Source organism: Branchiostoma lanceolatum, chromosome 4 (assembly GCF_035083965.1).
Source record: "Branchiostoma lanceolatum isolate klBraLanc5 chromosome 4, klBraLanc5.hap2, whole genome shotgun sequence".
NCBI classification, from domain to species: Eukaryota; Metazoa; Chordata; class Leptocardii; order Amphioxiformes; family Branchiostomatidae; genus Branchiostoma; species Branchiostoma lanceolatum.
In genome coordinates this window covers 14,973,508-14,986,362 of record NC_089725.1, presented here as the reverse complement: position 1 = coordinate 14,986,362, position 12,855 = coordinate 14,973,508, and the positions used below count along the sequence as shown (strand labels likewise).

At 38.3% G+C, this 12,855-nt stretch overlaps 1 protein-coding gene across 12 annotated transcripts in view; it reads left to right on the top strand.

Moving 5' to 3' along the window:
• Positions 1 to 12,855, top strand: part of LOC136432814 (phosphofurin acidic cluster sorting protein 2-like) — a 48,787-nt gene that overhangs the window by 9,080 nt on the left and 26,852 nt on the right. For all 12 annotated transcript variants that reach the window (XM_066424335.1, XM_066424334.1, XM_066424326.1 and 9 more), the window contains exons 2-4: positions 5,123 to 5,210; positions 9,414 to 9,503; positions 11,757 to 11,882. In XM_066424335.1, the coding sequence (XP_066280432.1) occupies positions 5,123 to 5,210; positions 9,414 to 9,503; positions 11,757 to 11,882 (304 nt within the window). The remainder of the gene's footprint in view (positions 1 to 5,122; positions 5,211 to 9,413; positions 9,504 to 11,756; positions 11,883 to 12,855) is intronic.

The window sequence follows — 12,855 nt, the reverse complement described above, 5'->3', positions numbered from 1 at the left end:
CCTTTTGGGGACTTACTTCTAAAGTAAATTCTTTCATTTTTGCAGGGACTTGATTTTGCAGTAGGAAAGGAAAGGGGGTTTTCTCTATGTTTTAATTAAGTTTACGGTTGAAACAATTCTGCTTTACTGTAGCAATATAATACGTCAATAGAACCATATATTCATATTGCCACAATTTTTCAGAATGGCCATCATTTTTGTCAGTCATTAGCAACAGGATTCTATCTAATGATTGAATGATGGATGCTACACAAACCCTGCCACATAGTGCACATACTATTGTAAATGCAGAAATATTCGCGGCGGTTTTATGTTCATGATTTTCGTGGTGAACTCTTGACTGCAAACTTAAAACCCCAGTGAAAGGCCGTTCCATTGTGTGACTGTAGCGCTACTATTGTTTCAAACGCAAACTCAAAATCACCGCAGACTCGCCATTTTCCCCTTACTGCAAATCCCAGCGAACATATCTGCATTTACAGTAACTGAGGTATGATACGTCTCAATTGTTTTTTTCAGTTTTTTGTCAAACATGCCTAGGTATATTTGGTTCTTGATTTGATTGATCAATGATGGATCTTTTCCAAATGAGTTGTAGGATTTTTTTATATGACATATGGCTGCGTTGGATCAAATTTCCTTCCTTAGACCGTGAATGAAACTTGATGATGGAGAGCGTAAATAACTAATGGTAGTAATGTGCACATGAAGATAGGGATTGGGAACAGTTCTTGAAATAAGAATATTGTAAGGTTGTGAGTATTTGCTAAATATAAAGAGATGTATGAACCGTGCATTATTTCCTGAAACAGTGAAAGTGTCAAGTGTTTCCAAAAATGTCAATTATTTAGACAAAGTACTGTTCAAATTAGTTTTAGCCCTTTATTTTCTCCATAGTACCCAGTTGAACTACTTAAAAGTTAAACCATTACACAATGGCATAATACATGTACATGTACATTAGACCTGTTCGTAGACTCTTCAAGCTAGGGTTACAGGTACAAGCTCTCAGGTACGGGCTTTCAAACTGCGGACAAACATTTTGTAACATCCTCGCTAAAGAGCTGTACAAAAATTGTAGCCCCCGGTGTTAAGATTTAGGAACTGAATTGGAGTAATTACATCAGAATTTATATTTGTAGACACAGGTGATTTTTGTTTCTCTGTAATGCTTGCCCAAACACTTTTCACAGTGCAGTGGTCTATCAGTTTACAATTCTGTTCCTGAGTTTTAACACCAGGGGCTACAATTTGTAAACTAATAGTAATAGACCACTGCATTTGTCCAGAGACTAGGGTGAGAAGTGTAGGAGCAAGACTTAGTACATATATTACAGAGAAAAAGAAACCACCTGTCTATAAGTATAAATATAGATTCTTATACTATTACTCCAATTCATACATGTACTTGTAAGTTGTATTGTATATGACATACAACATAGGAGAAAGAAAAGAAAAGGAACTACAATGTTTCATATTGCATGTTTGTAACATGGGTATCTCATTAGTAAACACCTTTCCTTGGTGACCTCTGCCTGTCACCTAAATGCACAAAGCAGCAGGATAATTGCTACATGATTGATTACATTGACAAGCACCATTATTCTGACAGTTTGATTATTCCCTATGGGCCATGAGACACTGTTTGAAATAAAACATACACAACAGATACATGCTTTTATTATCAATTAGGCTGGCTATGCTTGGCTTCTAATAATTGTTGGTGATTGATATATGAACAAGTAGTTTTTGCTGTAACTGTAGGCTGATCCAAGCACCAAATTTGTGTACATTGCAGTGTACATACAGGGCTCGAAATAGTGGGTGCATGTGCACCCAGTGCACCCAAAATTGGAGCTGTGCACCCAATTTTTGACTGTGGGTGCACTGGTGCACCTAAATATTTTTGTGGCCTATAGGGTAAAGGTACTATTGTACACTAGTATACAGAATATTCTTGAAATGAAAATATAAAAAACAGCAGGATAACTTTTTGCTGTACTTTATTTAATGTATTATTTGTTTGAAATTTTGAAGTTAGATAAGAATTACAGATTGAAGTTCTAAGAAAGGCAGCAGCATTAAACTTGTAATTTTGTTCTGAAGAATATTCAACTTTATTTTATCTGGTGCACCCAAAATTCTTTCTGTGCACCCAATTTTTTGACTTGGGTGCACCAGTGCACCTATTCCCAAAGATGAATTTCGAGCCCTGACATACCAGTACGGTTAAACAAGTAGATTTTAACCTTCTAGAAGCTATGTATTTCTGCAGCCATTGTAAATCTAGTGACAAAAGACTTCCTTAGCTAGAACATAATGCAACCTGCTATTCCATTTTTTATATATCACGTGTGTTTGTTTGCTTTGTTAGAAGGTGATGTTTAACTATAATTGCAAACGTCATAAAATGATGAATTGTATTGAAAATATATACAAGTCTATAACGTTACAAAATGAACCAAGGCCTTTGTATCTGTGTTTGTATTCTACTGAAGAGCGGTTTATATGAACAGGAAATGTCCTCTAAACTACTTATCTTACAGTACTTTAGAAGATTATACATTTCCCAGCTATGTTTAGCCAAATGCTACAAGCAAGGCAAAGTGGCAGCCCTTTCAACATGTATACAAATACTTGGGCAGTGGCAGTGGTAGCCAAATATGGTGCTGTTTTCAGTCTGGTGAGTTGATGAGAGGCCACTTGAATAAGAGTCCTCTTTCACACCAGCGTGTTTCTAAGGTTGCACACATTATGGTGTTAAGACGCTTCAGTTACTGGATATAGAACTATATTTCAGGGCTTAAAATATAATTCAGCTGTCGAATTGGCTCTGTCTGTGTACAAAATTATAGATAAGTAAGAATATATGATTTCCGCAAGACATTAATACACTCAATTCCCCATTGACTGCAATCTTATCTATACCTCATGTGAGTTACATGTAATGCAAATAACAGGAAAAAGACAGCTTTGTACATGTACAGCATGTATTTGTATGCAAACCCACCAGCAAAAGACATTAGAAGCAATCACAGAAGCTATTTTGTACTCCCTTGTTCCTGTACGGAATAAATTTCAGAACGACACTGTACATGTAGGTTTGGAAATAACTGCTATATATTTTTGGAGGTAGGGGAGTACCGCAAGTCATGGGAAGATTAAATTTTGTGTCTTGAATTGAAATTCCTTGGGCCGTGATACTGTAGTTCAGTTTGATAGTCATATTGATAATTGTTGAAATTACATGTAATCCATTCTCATCTTTCAACGCTTAGAGTCCTCATGTACTTTGAAGGCAAATATGCAGAAGAATGTAAATTCTAGTTTGGCCATCCTTGGTTATACATAGGCACTGATTTTGACCTCTGCTGTTCTGAGTGCTACATGAACTACGCATGTCATTAATGACTTTCACTTTTGCAAACAGAACTTGACGCACTTAAGTATGCCAAGATCACGAGCAAAGTACTTTCACGGTCATTCAGCACTTCTAGCAGATGTAACTTTCAAACTGCTACATGTGTTTGATAGCTGCATTCCCAAGGGCATGTGAAATGTCCGCTACAAATCACGGATGGGTATGGTTTTATCCACACCTCGCACAGAGAGCCGTTTAATGTATAGATCAAAGAACAGAACCACGGGCACGGAGAGGTCAACTCTGCCGCTTCACACTTCCTCTCTCATGGTTTACAGCTATGGGGAATAGACTATGTATTTTGCTACAGAAAAATAGGTTAATGGTACGCGTACAAGGGACAATCAGATGATCGTTAGTGTTTTACCTAAAATTACAAGATAATGGCTTGATAATGCTATTACAAGAACAGTGGCGGCCGCCAGAGCTTGATACAATCTGGTTTTGTGGGATACAATTGCAAATGAGCTGAGTGTCGTCTTGTGAAGATGCTGGATTTGCTTGGATCTAGAAAATTCTTACCATTTACTGTCATTTCCATATGACCATCAGACTACAACATTATCTCATTTCCTTGGGGAAATGTCATCAAATACAAGAAGAATACAATAACCTTCAAATTGGAATAAAGAGTTTTGGTTGATGTATTAGCATTTTTAGTCCTTTTTTTGCAGCCTTAAAAAGTCAATCTTGACAACGTATCCACAGTAAAGGCAAAGGCACTTATACATGTGTATGTAAATTTATGACTGCAATAAGAAGAACATTCAGTCACTTTTCTGAATGTTTGCTGACTTGTGCAAGGATTAATTGGGGGGTAAAATCGCTTTATCTGTTAATGCCTGTGTAGCCACACGTCATGTGACGCCTTGCCGCAATGTTGAAAAACACTTTGAAGCAATTTCCAGTTCATTTGGCCTAAAATGAACGAGCGAGCGGATGTTTTATCGCCAGCGCTAGCACACGGCCTGGCTGGGAAGGGACGTTTGATGTTCAGATGAAGGAGGGAGAGAGATAAAACGATGTGTTATGCTCGGTAGCTTTGTCATGGCTCCCCCGTGGAGGATTCAAAGAAACGGACCTCACCGTTGGAAGTTATTCTTTAAACAAAATGGGTAGGAAAAGTATCTTTCTGTGGTATCTTCCTGAAAGTATCTTTCTACTCTCTCGAAATGATACTTTGCAGCCATGTTTAGGCAAGGCAACACTTTGGACAACTGTGTGTACTACTAAAGATGTTATTGATGGATAAATTTTAATGGTGACAACTTCATTATACATGTAATTGCTTTTCAGAAAGAGCCAGAAAATGCTACACTTTTAGGTTGCAGTGCAAGACTAAAAGGGAAAGACAAGTGTAGTATTTGAAGAATCCCTAGTGTGGTCAAAGGCATTCTCCCATCATTTGTCTTGGGCGAAGTCTGCTGATGATGGAGGATTTATTGTATTGTCTTGTATTATGTCTGTATACATTTGTTTGTAGGTGCACAAGCTGGAAGATGATGCTATTCTGAGTTGCAGGGGTGGATTGTGTAGCCTGGTATCCATCCCCTTTAGCTTCCATATGCGATGCAATGGTTAAGTTATGGTAGAAATATCGAATGTACGGAAGCTTAAAATGGTTGGCTACCAGGCTAGGATATACCTGCAGTGATTGATGCCTCAGACATTAAGACTTTTATTCTCCATGTGTCTGTACAGGTTATGCAGCCTGACCCTGACCAGACTGGTCGTACACAAACCCCTGGAGACAGACCTCACATCAGTGTTAATAGCTGTGAAAATGCAGGTAAGGAAAGATTTATTTTCAATATTGTCCACTCCGATAAAAATATAGAATATAGACACATGTTTAACAGTTATGCTATCCCAGTATACAAATGTATGTTTTTCATGGATGTTGTGTATCTGCAAACATATATACATATCTGCCATTGTTTTGGTTATCCATTGCTCTGTCCGAAGTACATGGTGCTATGTTCTATAGTACTACATGTTAACCTCAAGGCCTGACCTTGGTACTGAACACCCATCCATCCATTCCTGTAGTGTCCTATAGTACTAAATATCAACTCAGAGTGCTGACCTTGGTATTGAACACACATCCATCCCTGCAATGGTCTAAGTACTAGATGTTAACCCAGAGTTCTTACCTTGGTACTGAACACCAATCCATCCCTGTAGTGTTCTATAGTATTTCATCTTAACCTAGAGTGCTGACCTTGGTACTGAACACACATCCATCCCTGTAATGGTCTATAGTACTAGATGTTGACCCAGAGTTCTTACCTTGGTACTGAACACCCATCCATACATGTAGTGTTCTTTAGTGATAAATGCTAACCCGGAGTGCTGACCTTGGTGCTGAACACACATCCATCCCTGTAATGGTCTATAGTACTAGATGTTAACCCAGAGTTCTTACCTTGGTACTGAACACCCATCCATACATGTAGTGTTCTATAGTGCTAAATGCTAACCCGGAGTGCTGACCTTGGTACTGAACACACATCCATCCCTGTAATGGTCTATAATACTAAATGTTAACCCAGAGTTCTTACCTTGGTACTGAACACCCATCCATACATGTAGTGTTCTTTAGTGATAAATGCTAACCCTGAGTGCTGAGCTTGGTACTGAACACACATCCATCCCTGTAATGGTCTATAGTACTAAATGTTAACCCAGAGGCCTGACCTTGGTACTGAATGCCCATCCATTCCTGTGATGTTCGATAGTACTAAATGTTAACCCAGAGGCCTGACCTTGGTACTTTGTACTGAGCAGCTATTCATCCCTGTGTTGTTCTACAGTATAGGTATAGTACTAAATATTAACCCTGAATGTTGACCTTGGTACTAAACAGCCATCCATCCTGTAGTGCTTTATAGTATTACAGATTAACCTAGAATCCTGGCCTTGGTACTGATCTCCCGTTCTTTCCTGACCTTTTCCTATTGTATTGGTTATAGTGCATGTAAGCTTCCCACTGCTGTATACTTTTCCTCCCAGTGTTTATTTTGCAAATCATTCCTGCTGACCTTGGTGCCATACCTCCATATGATGGGTGGACCCCCTACTGGTGCCCTATCCACTAACACATTGCCTTATTTCATACCTCATTACCCTCAACAAATTGGGTCCTCCTTGGGAGCCATTACTTAGTTATGGTTTGATGGGATTTGCTCAGCAAGTGATAGCAATCCAAGCTACATGTAGGCTGATGGTAAATAGAGTTTGGACCTTTCTAAGATTCCTTCCTTGAAATGGCTGATGGCTCTAACAGAGAGAGAATAGCTGTTTTGTTACTACATGTACATTTTCTGAAATATATCTCTTTTTTTAATCAGAATAATTTCTGCAATAGTTAGGTTAGTTCATTAAGAAAAATTGTACCCAGATGCCCAAGCATGTCTTTCTGCATTTACTAAAGAATGAATATCTTTAACTTCAGTGCCACTAGTACTGCCAGGATAGTAAATGATATGATTATGGAGCTGAACATTGGTCCAAAAATATATCCTGACACCAATAAATAAACTTTTTGGAGGAAATTGTATATGATAGTCAAAATTAAAGAAGACCTTTTTTTTACATTTTTACTATTGTGCCATGAAGAATGTATATGGCTGCTTGCAGGTTGGTTACCTTGATGGATTTCTATGGCATGTTTGATGCTTTGATGGCCACACAAATTCTGCAGCTTGGGATTGTATGTGAAATATGTCCTGCATTCTCTTGGGAATGCAACAACCCTTTTTGATTGACAATTAGTCTCCAGCAGCCTGAATATAGTTGTCTAAATCACAATTTTAATCTAGCTGGATTGCCATAAAAAACCTCTTTATTACATTAGAGGATGGATATCTAGTTTCATTTATTTAGATATGACAACAATATTCCTGCCTGGTTAATGTATTGGGTAATATTAAGTTAGATTATTTTGGTATTTGTAGAACTGGCAAATAAGACTGTTTCTGATGTTTTTTTAAGATAAAAAAACATAGTAAATTGAACACTCAATTTACCTGTCCTGTTATATCCACTAATAGTTTACCCTCAGGTAAAGATAGGGTTGTATTGATAAAGAGACTAGCCCTAGATAATACCTTTCTCTCCATCTATCCATTGATGTTCTAGTTTTTCACAAAGTTTTAACAGTTTTTCTTTGTTAGCCGTTTTTACAGATGAATTTTGAAGAACAAGAAGGAAAATGTTTTAAACATGATTCTATGAACAGTCGTATGATTTGTCTTATGCTAAATGGTACAAGATTAAAATTAAAGGGAAAAATCATGTCAAAGATATGTAGTCAAATAACTGGAAAGTTCTTCCTGGAATAGTCCTGCATCAATGTTCCCGAGGAATCTATCTGGCTTGAAGGTCAGTTTGTATAGATGCTGAAGGGCAAGGTTGTAAATTTGACCTTGATTATTCGTCCTGCACCAGAGTCAGAACCAATATTTAGCGCACATTCGGCAATGCTGTGGTGAAGGGCATTCAACTTCAAGGGCATGCAGTAGATTTCTTTTGTGTCAGAGATGATAATTCAGAAGAAGATGTTGTAATACCAGAATGATAGATACATGTAGATGCACATGTGTGGTATTATGAAAAAATGGTTTGCAATATTTGGTAACTTATGATTGATTATAGACAATCATTAAAAAACTAACACACTATTGCATGTCACATGTTTAAGTCTGACATCTAGATTCATTTTTTTTGCTCAGAACCCTTTTAATAATGTACCAGAGTTTCTGGGGGGAAAAAATGGTTGAATTGTGGCAAGGTGCATGTGGCCTGGTATTTGTTATCCCTGGGGTAAATGTCTACATCCTAATTGAACAGCATGATTGAAAGTGTACATGCATGCTCAATGTTTATTTTTGATAGAACTGTTTTTGATATGAAACAGTTACGCACAATATTCAACATCATGTTCCTACAATATTTATATATTTAAGTGAGTCAAGGAAAGTTCTGTTTGCAAAAGCGAATGTCATTAATGGCACGTAGTTCATGTAGCACTCAGAGCAGCAGAGGTCAGAATCAATATTTTCAGTGAAATAAGTTCTCTGTCGAATTGAGAATTGGCCAACAGCCACTTAACATATAGAAAGGAGATGGTATGATTATGATAATCATTGTATAAGTCACATGGACGTTGTGATAATATTTTATCACCTCAGTATAGGGTAACTTATACATGTAGAATAGCTGTGTTATGAGATGACTGTTTAAGCTCTTCCAGTGTTGGAGTCACTTTCCTTATTGCTTGAAATAAATTGAATTCTGTACCTGATCCAACTCAATTTCAATTACTCAACTGCCAACAGTTATGCTAGTGTCATGCTTGGTGTGCACCGTTGTAAGATCAGGGTCATCTCATTTGGAAAGTGCTGTCTGGAAATCAACATTTCAGATTGGGTTATTCTGAAGTATACGTTATCATAGATATGGTAACCATAGAGTCTTCCTGATGCCTTCTTTGAATTCTGTTATGCATGATTTGTTTGGCAACAGTAATGTTGTGTTTTTTTGATTTGACATAAACAGCAAAAAGGAATACCACTTACGAGTACCACAAATTTCAGTGTAATCACCTAATGTGTGCGCTGGCAAAACACATTTTCCCAGGCAGCTTGAATATGTAATATATGATAGCATATTTCCTTTGGCAAATGTTGGCTTTTTTTATTCTGAGGCATGAATTCTTTGTTTGCCGGAGTGAAGTCTACATTTGTATACTGGGTAATTTGTAGACTGTATAGATGCAGTGTATACATTAACTTGATGAAAATATAACAGTTGCCAATCTCAGCATGTGTCTAGACTAAAACATTGTTGTTAAAACATATAGTACAGCACTTGGAATGAGATCTGGAAGTATTGTGGATGAAAATCATGTAAGAATTGATGTGTTTTATGTGAGGATTCACAGTATGTTTCTGTAGTGCTAAACCATTTCATGTATGTTTTGCTTGACTAGAGCTCCAAACGAGTCCTGCGGTCCAATGAAATCTTCATCCCCCAAAGTGGAACGTTAGACACAACGTTGGAGCTGTCCTTCTCACTACAGGTGAGCCTTAAGTACTGAATGTTTAAGACATATTTGATAGATGAGCATTATATCACTGTACATATACCCCGGGAGTTCATTAGTATTACAACGACATTTGTGGCCTCACCCAGGAACAAATTAGAATTTCAGGGCATTGCTCAGATTTCAGAATTATGATTATAAAGTATGAACTTCAAGGTTTATATCAGTGTCCACCAAAACTGAAATCATAGTGGTCATTTCATTGCAGGCAATACCCTTTTGAAAATCAGGGAAAAACCATAATTGTACAATTGCCCTGTGACCAGAAGTGTGGGGGCCTTCCTTGCAATTGCTCTGCGTATAAAGTTGAACCTACCCACTTGTTTTTGATTACTCATCAAGCATTTTGAGACTGTCTCCATAGATTTCATAGCTTGAATAGTACAAAGCTCTAATCACAGTTCTAGCTTTTTTAGCAACAATGATCAGTTGCCATCCCAGAACTCCAGACCAAGCAGCAAAAGTTTCACTTGCAAAATTTAAGGAGAACTTGCATCAAGGTGACTGACTTGCCAAAGAAACGCTTCAAATGAGTCAGGTATTCGCTGCCTGCCCTTGGGGGCTGGACCTGATCCGTCGTTTTCAAAAGGCGCCATTGGAGGGAAGAAACGTGTGACTCGCTGATAAGATGTAATGTGCCTTCCCTCCATAAATGTGGAACGTGAAGTTTTCCCCGATGGTGCTTCACACAAAAGTGTTCCTGTGAATGGCAGATTACACGCATGGCCGCCGTAGTAGCACTCTCAATCACAAGATGCATGACATAAATCCGGTAGACCTTTTGCACGGATCGTACGCGGGATAATCCCTGCCAGGATAATTCCCTTGGAGTACCGCAGGTGATTTTGCTGACTTGGTTGGAATACATTAAGAATACAGTAGAGTAGATACATAAGGATGTATTTCAAATTTGTAAGACACTTTTTATATTTATGTTTTGTATGTTTTGGAGCTAGAAATACCACCAGTCCTGCATATGCAGGTTAGTGCAGGTAACAGTGGGGCTGTGGATTTCTGATGTCTACCTGCACTGGCCCATGATAAAACCAGCCTACATGTACATGTATGTTACTAGGGAGACATACAGCCAGTAACGGCCCAATTTTTGCACAGAAGCATCCTGATATACAGCACATTACAAAATTTTAAGTGGTACTATATCCCTACGAGGAACGTCTTCGAAACATCATTTTTTAATCAACTCGAAGGGAAAAATATTAGTGGTGCAAGTAAAATATGCCTAGTGGAGGTATGATGAAGAAAGCATTTCAAGCCTCGTGTTTGCATGATGAAACAAGTAGAACTATCTCTTGAACGTAATCTGAAAGGATTTTGGCTCATTTTTGTAGTTGTTCACCTGCAGTTACCTATTTGTTCAGCCTCCCCCTTCAGACAGTTGTGTTGACAAGTCTGTATTGGCTCCACCATAATGTTTCCCTTGTGACTGCTGGATTGGTATGAAGCCAAGTGACAGCAAAGGAACAGAGGACAGTATGTCTTTGCCATAAGAGACATTGCCCTCTGTCTGGCTATTGCGCATATTGGAGGGTGGCCAAGTGTTTTAACTCTAATGCCCTTGAGTGACTTTATTCATTACTTAATATAATTTGACACTTACTCTCAGAAAAGGGCACTACTTTATTGATGAAGTGGTTAGAATAGATAAGACTTACTTGATGCCTGATGAGATGAGATGAGGATGGAACAAGATGAAGGTGAAGGTGTGAGACAGAAGAGTCCATTATCATCAAGAAGTCTGCAAGCAAAATTATTTGCCTCAGAGCCATAACTTCAGACCACATCACTTTACCTAAGGGTAAGACCCTTATGATAGAAGTATTACTACATGTTGATATGAAATGTAAAGCTCTATGTGAATGACAACCTCAGCCATCTTTGCTGTTGCCTCTACAAATAATGGAACACCCTTAAGAAAATGACAGTTGACGGGTATTAACGTGATGTCTCAACATATCAGCTGTAGATGAAAAGGGTTGTACTACTGGGTGTCAAAGGCATTGGCTCTGGTGTTGAAAACGTGAGCAAAATAAAAACGCACGAGGTGCTAACAATGACACTAACATTTTGCAATGTTGCTTAATATGGCTGCTCTAGTATGTGAGGACAAGTTAGTTTAAGGTTGATAGAGGAAAAAAAAGAAGTTTTGAACTTTGTTTGCTCCCTTTGTATTTAAAATTGCTTCTCAACGATAGTCTAATTTTTTTGCAGTACCCCCACTTCCTGAAGAGAGACAGTAACAAGCTCCAGATCATGCTGCAGAGAAGAAAACGGTACAAGAACAGGCCGGTTCTGGGCTTCAAGACCCTGGCCGTGGGGCTGGTCAACATGGCACAGGTCAGACTAATGTCATTACCATTACTGTGGGGATGGGTTTTAACAGCCATTTAGGGATGAATGGATTACAGAATGCATGCACACATGCAGATATTTGTATGCACACTTGCACATACATTTACACATGCATACATACAAACACACACACACAAACACTTACAAACACATTTACAAATACACACTCATTCACACACACATGCACGCATTCATGCACACACACAATGCACACACACACACACACACACACACACTGTTAGATTAAAAGCTGTACCACACATTTACACTGCTATGTATTCAGTGTTAATTCTTCAATAAAACTATCTGAATCTGTTCTGCTCATTATTATTACAATTGTGCCAATAAGGGACATGAAAAGTTAGTAGTTGGAATCCTGAGTACCCAGAAAGCTGTCCTTGTTGTGTGCAAAACAGGAATATTTCTAATCTGGGGATGTTTTCCCGTGAAGGTCACATCATCAGTGAGATGGCAGGGCAGTATCATGTCGGGCTCAGTAGAGCATGAGAAAAGAGATTGTGTGGTTCCACTGTCCTTGCACAGGAGCGTGACCCCACTTATACTCTCCCTTCTGCCAGGAAATGTTCATTGGAAAAATTGCCTTCTCCAGGGAGGTCAGTTAATATGTTCTACTCCGCGGATGTAATTGATTTTTGCCAGGGCACTGAGAGTCACAGTGATAGCATCTATATCGTGGTCTTAGAGTCGAACATAATTTCTGCCAGGTACCGTTGGACTGCTACACTACAAAAACAAAAAAATTTAAAGAAATCTACTTTAAGAAATTACAGCATCAACAATCCCTGACCTATGCACACTTCAGATATCCAGGTCCAAGACATTTTGGAGAAGGCCTCAATAACACCATTTTTAGCTGTGTCAGAAGCATTAAAAGAGTTGAGGTTATGTAAAAATAGACCTTCATGATCTTTCTCATCTCCTGATTGCTGAACACTGA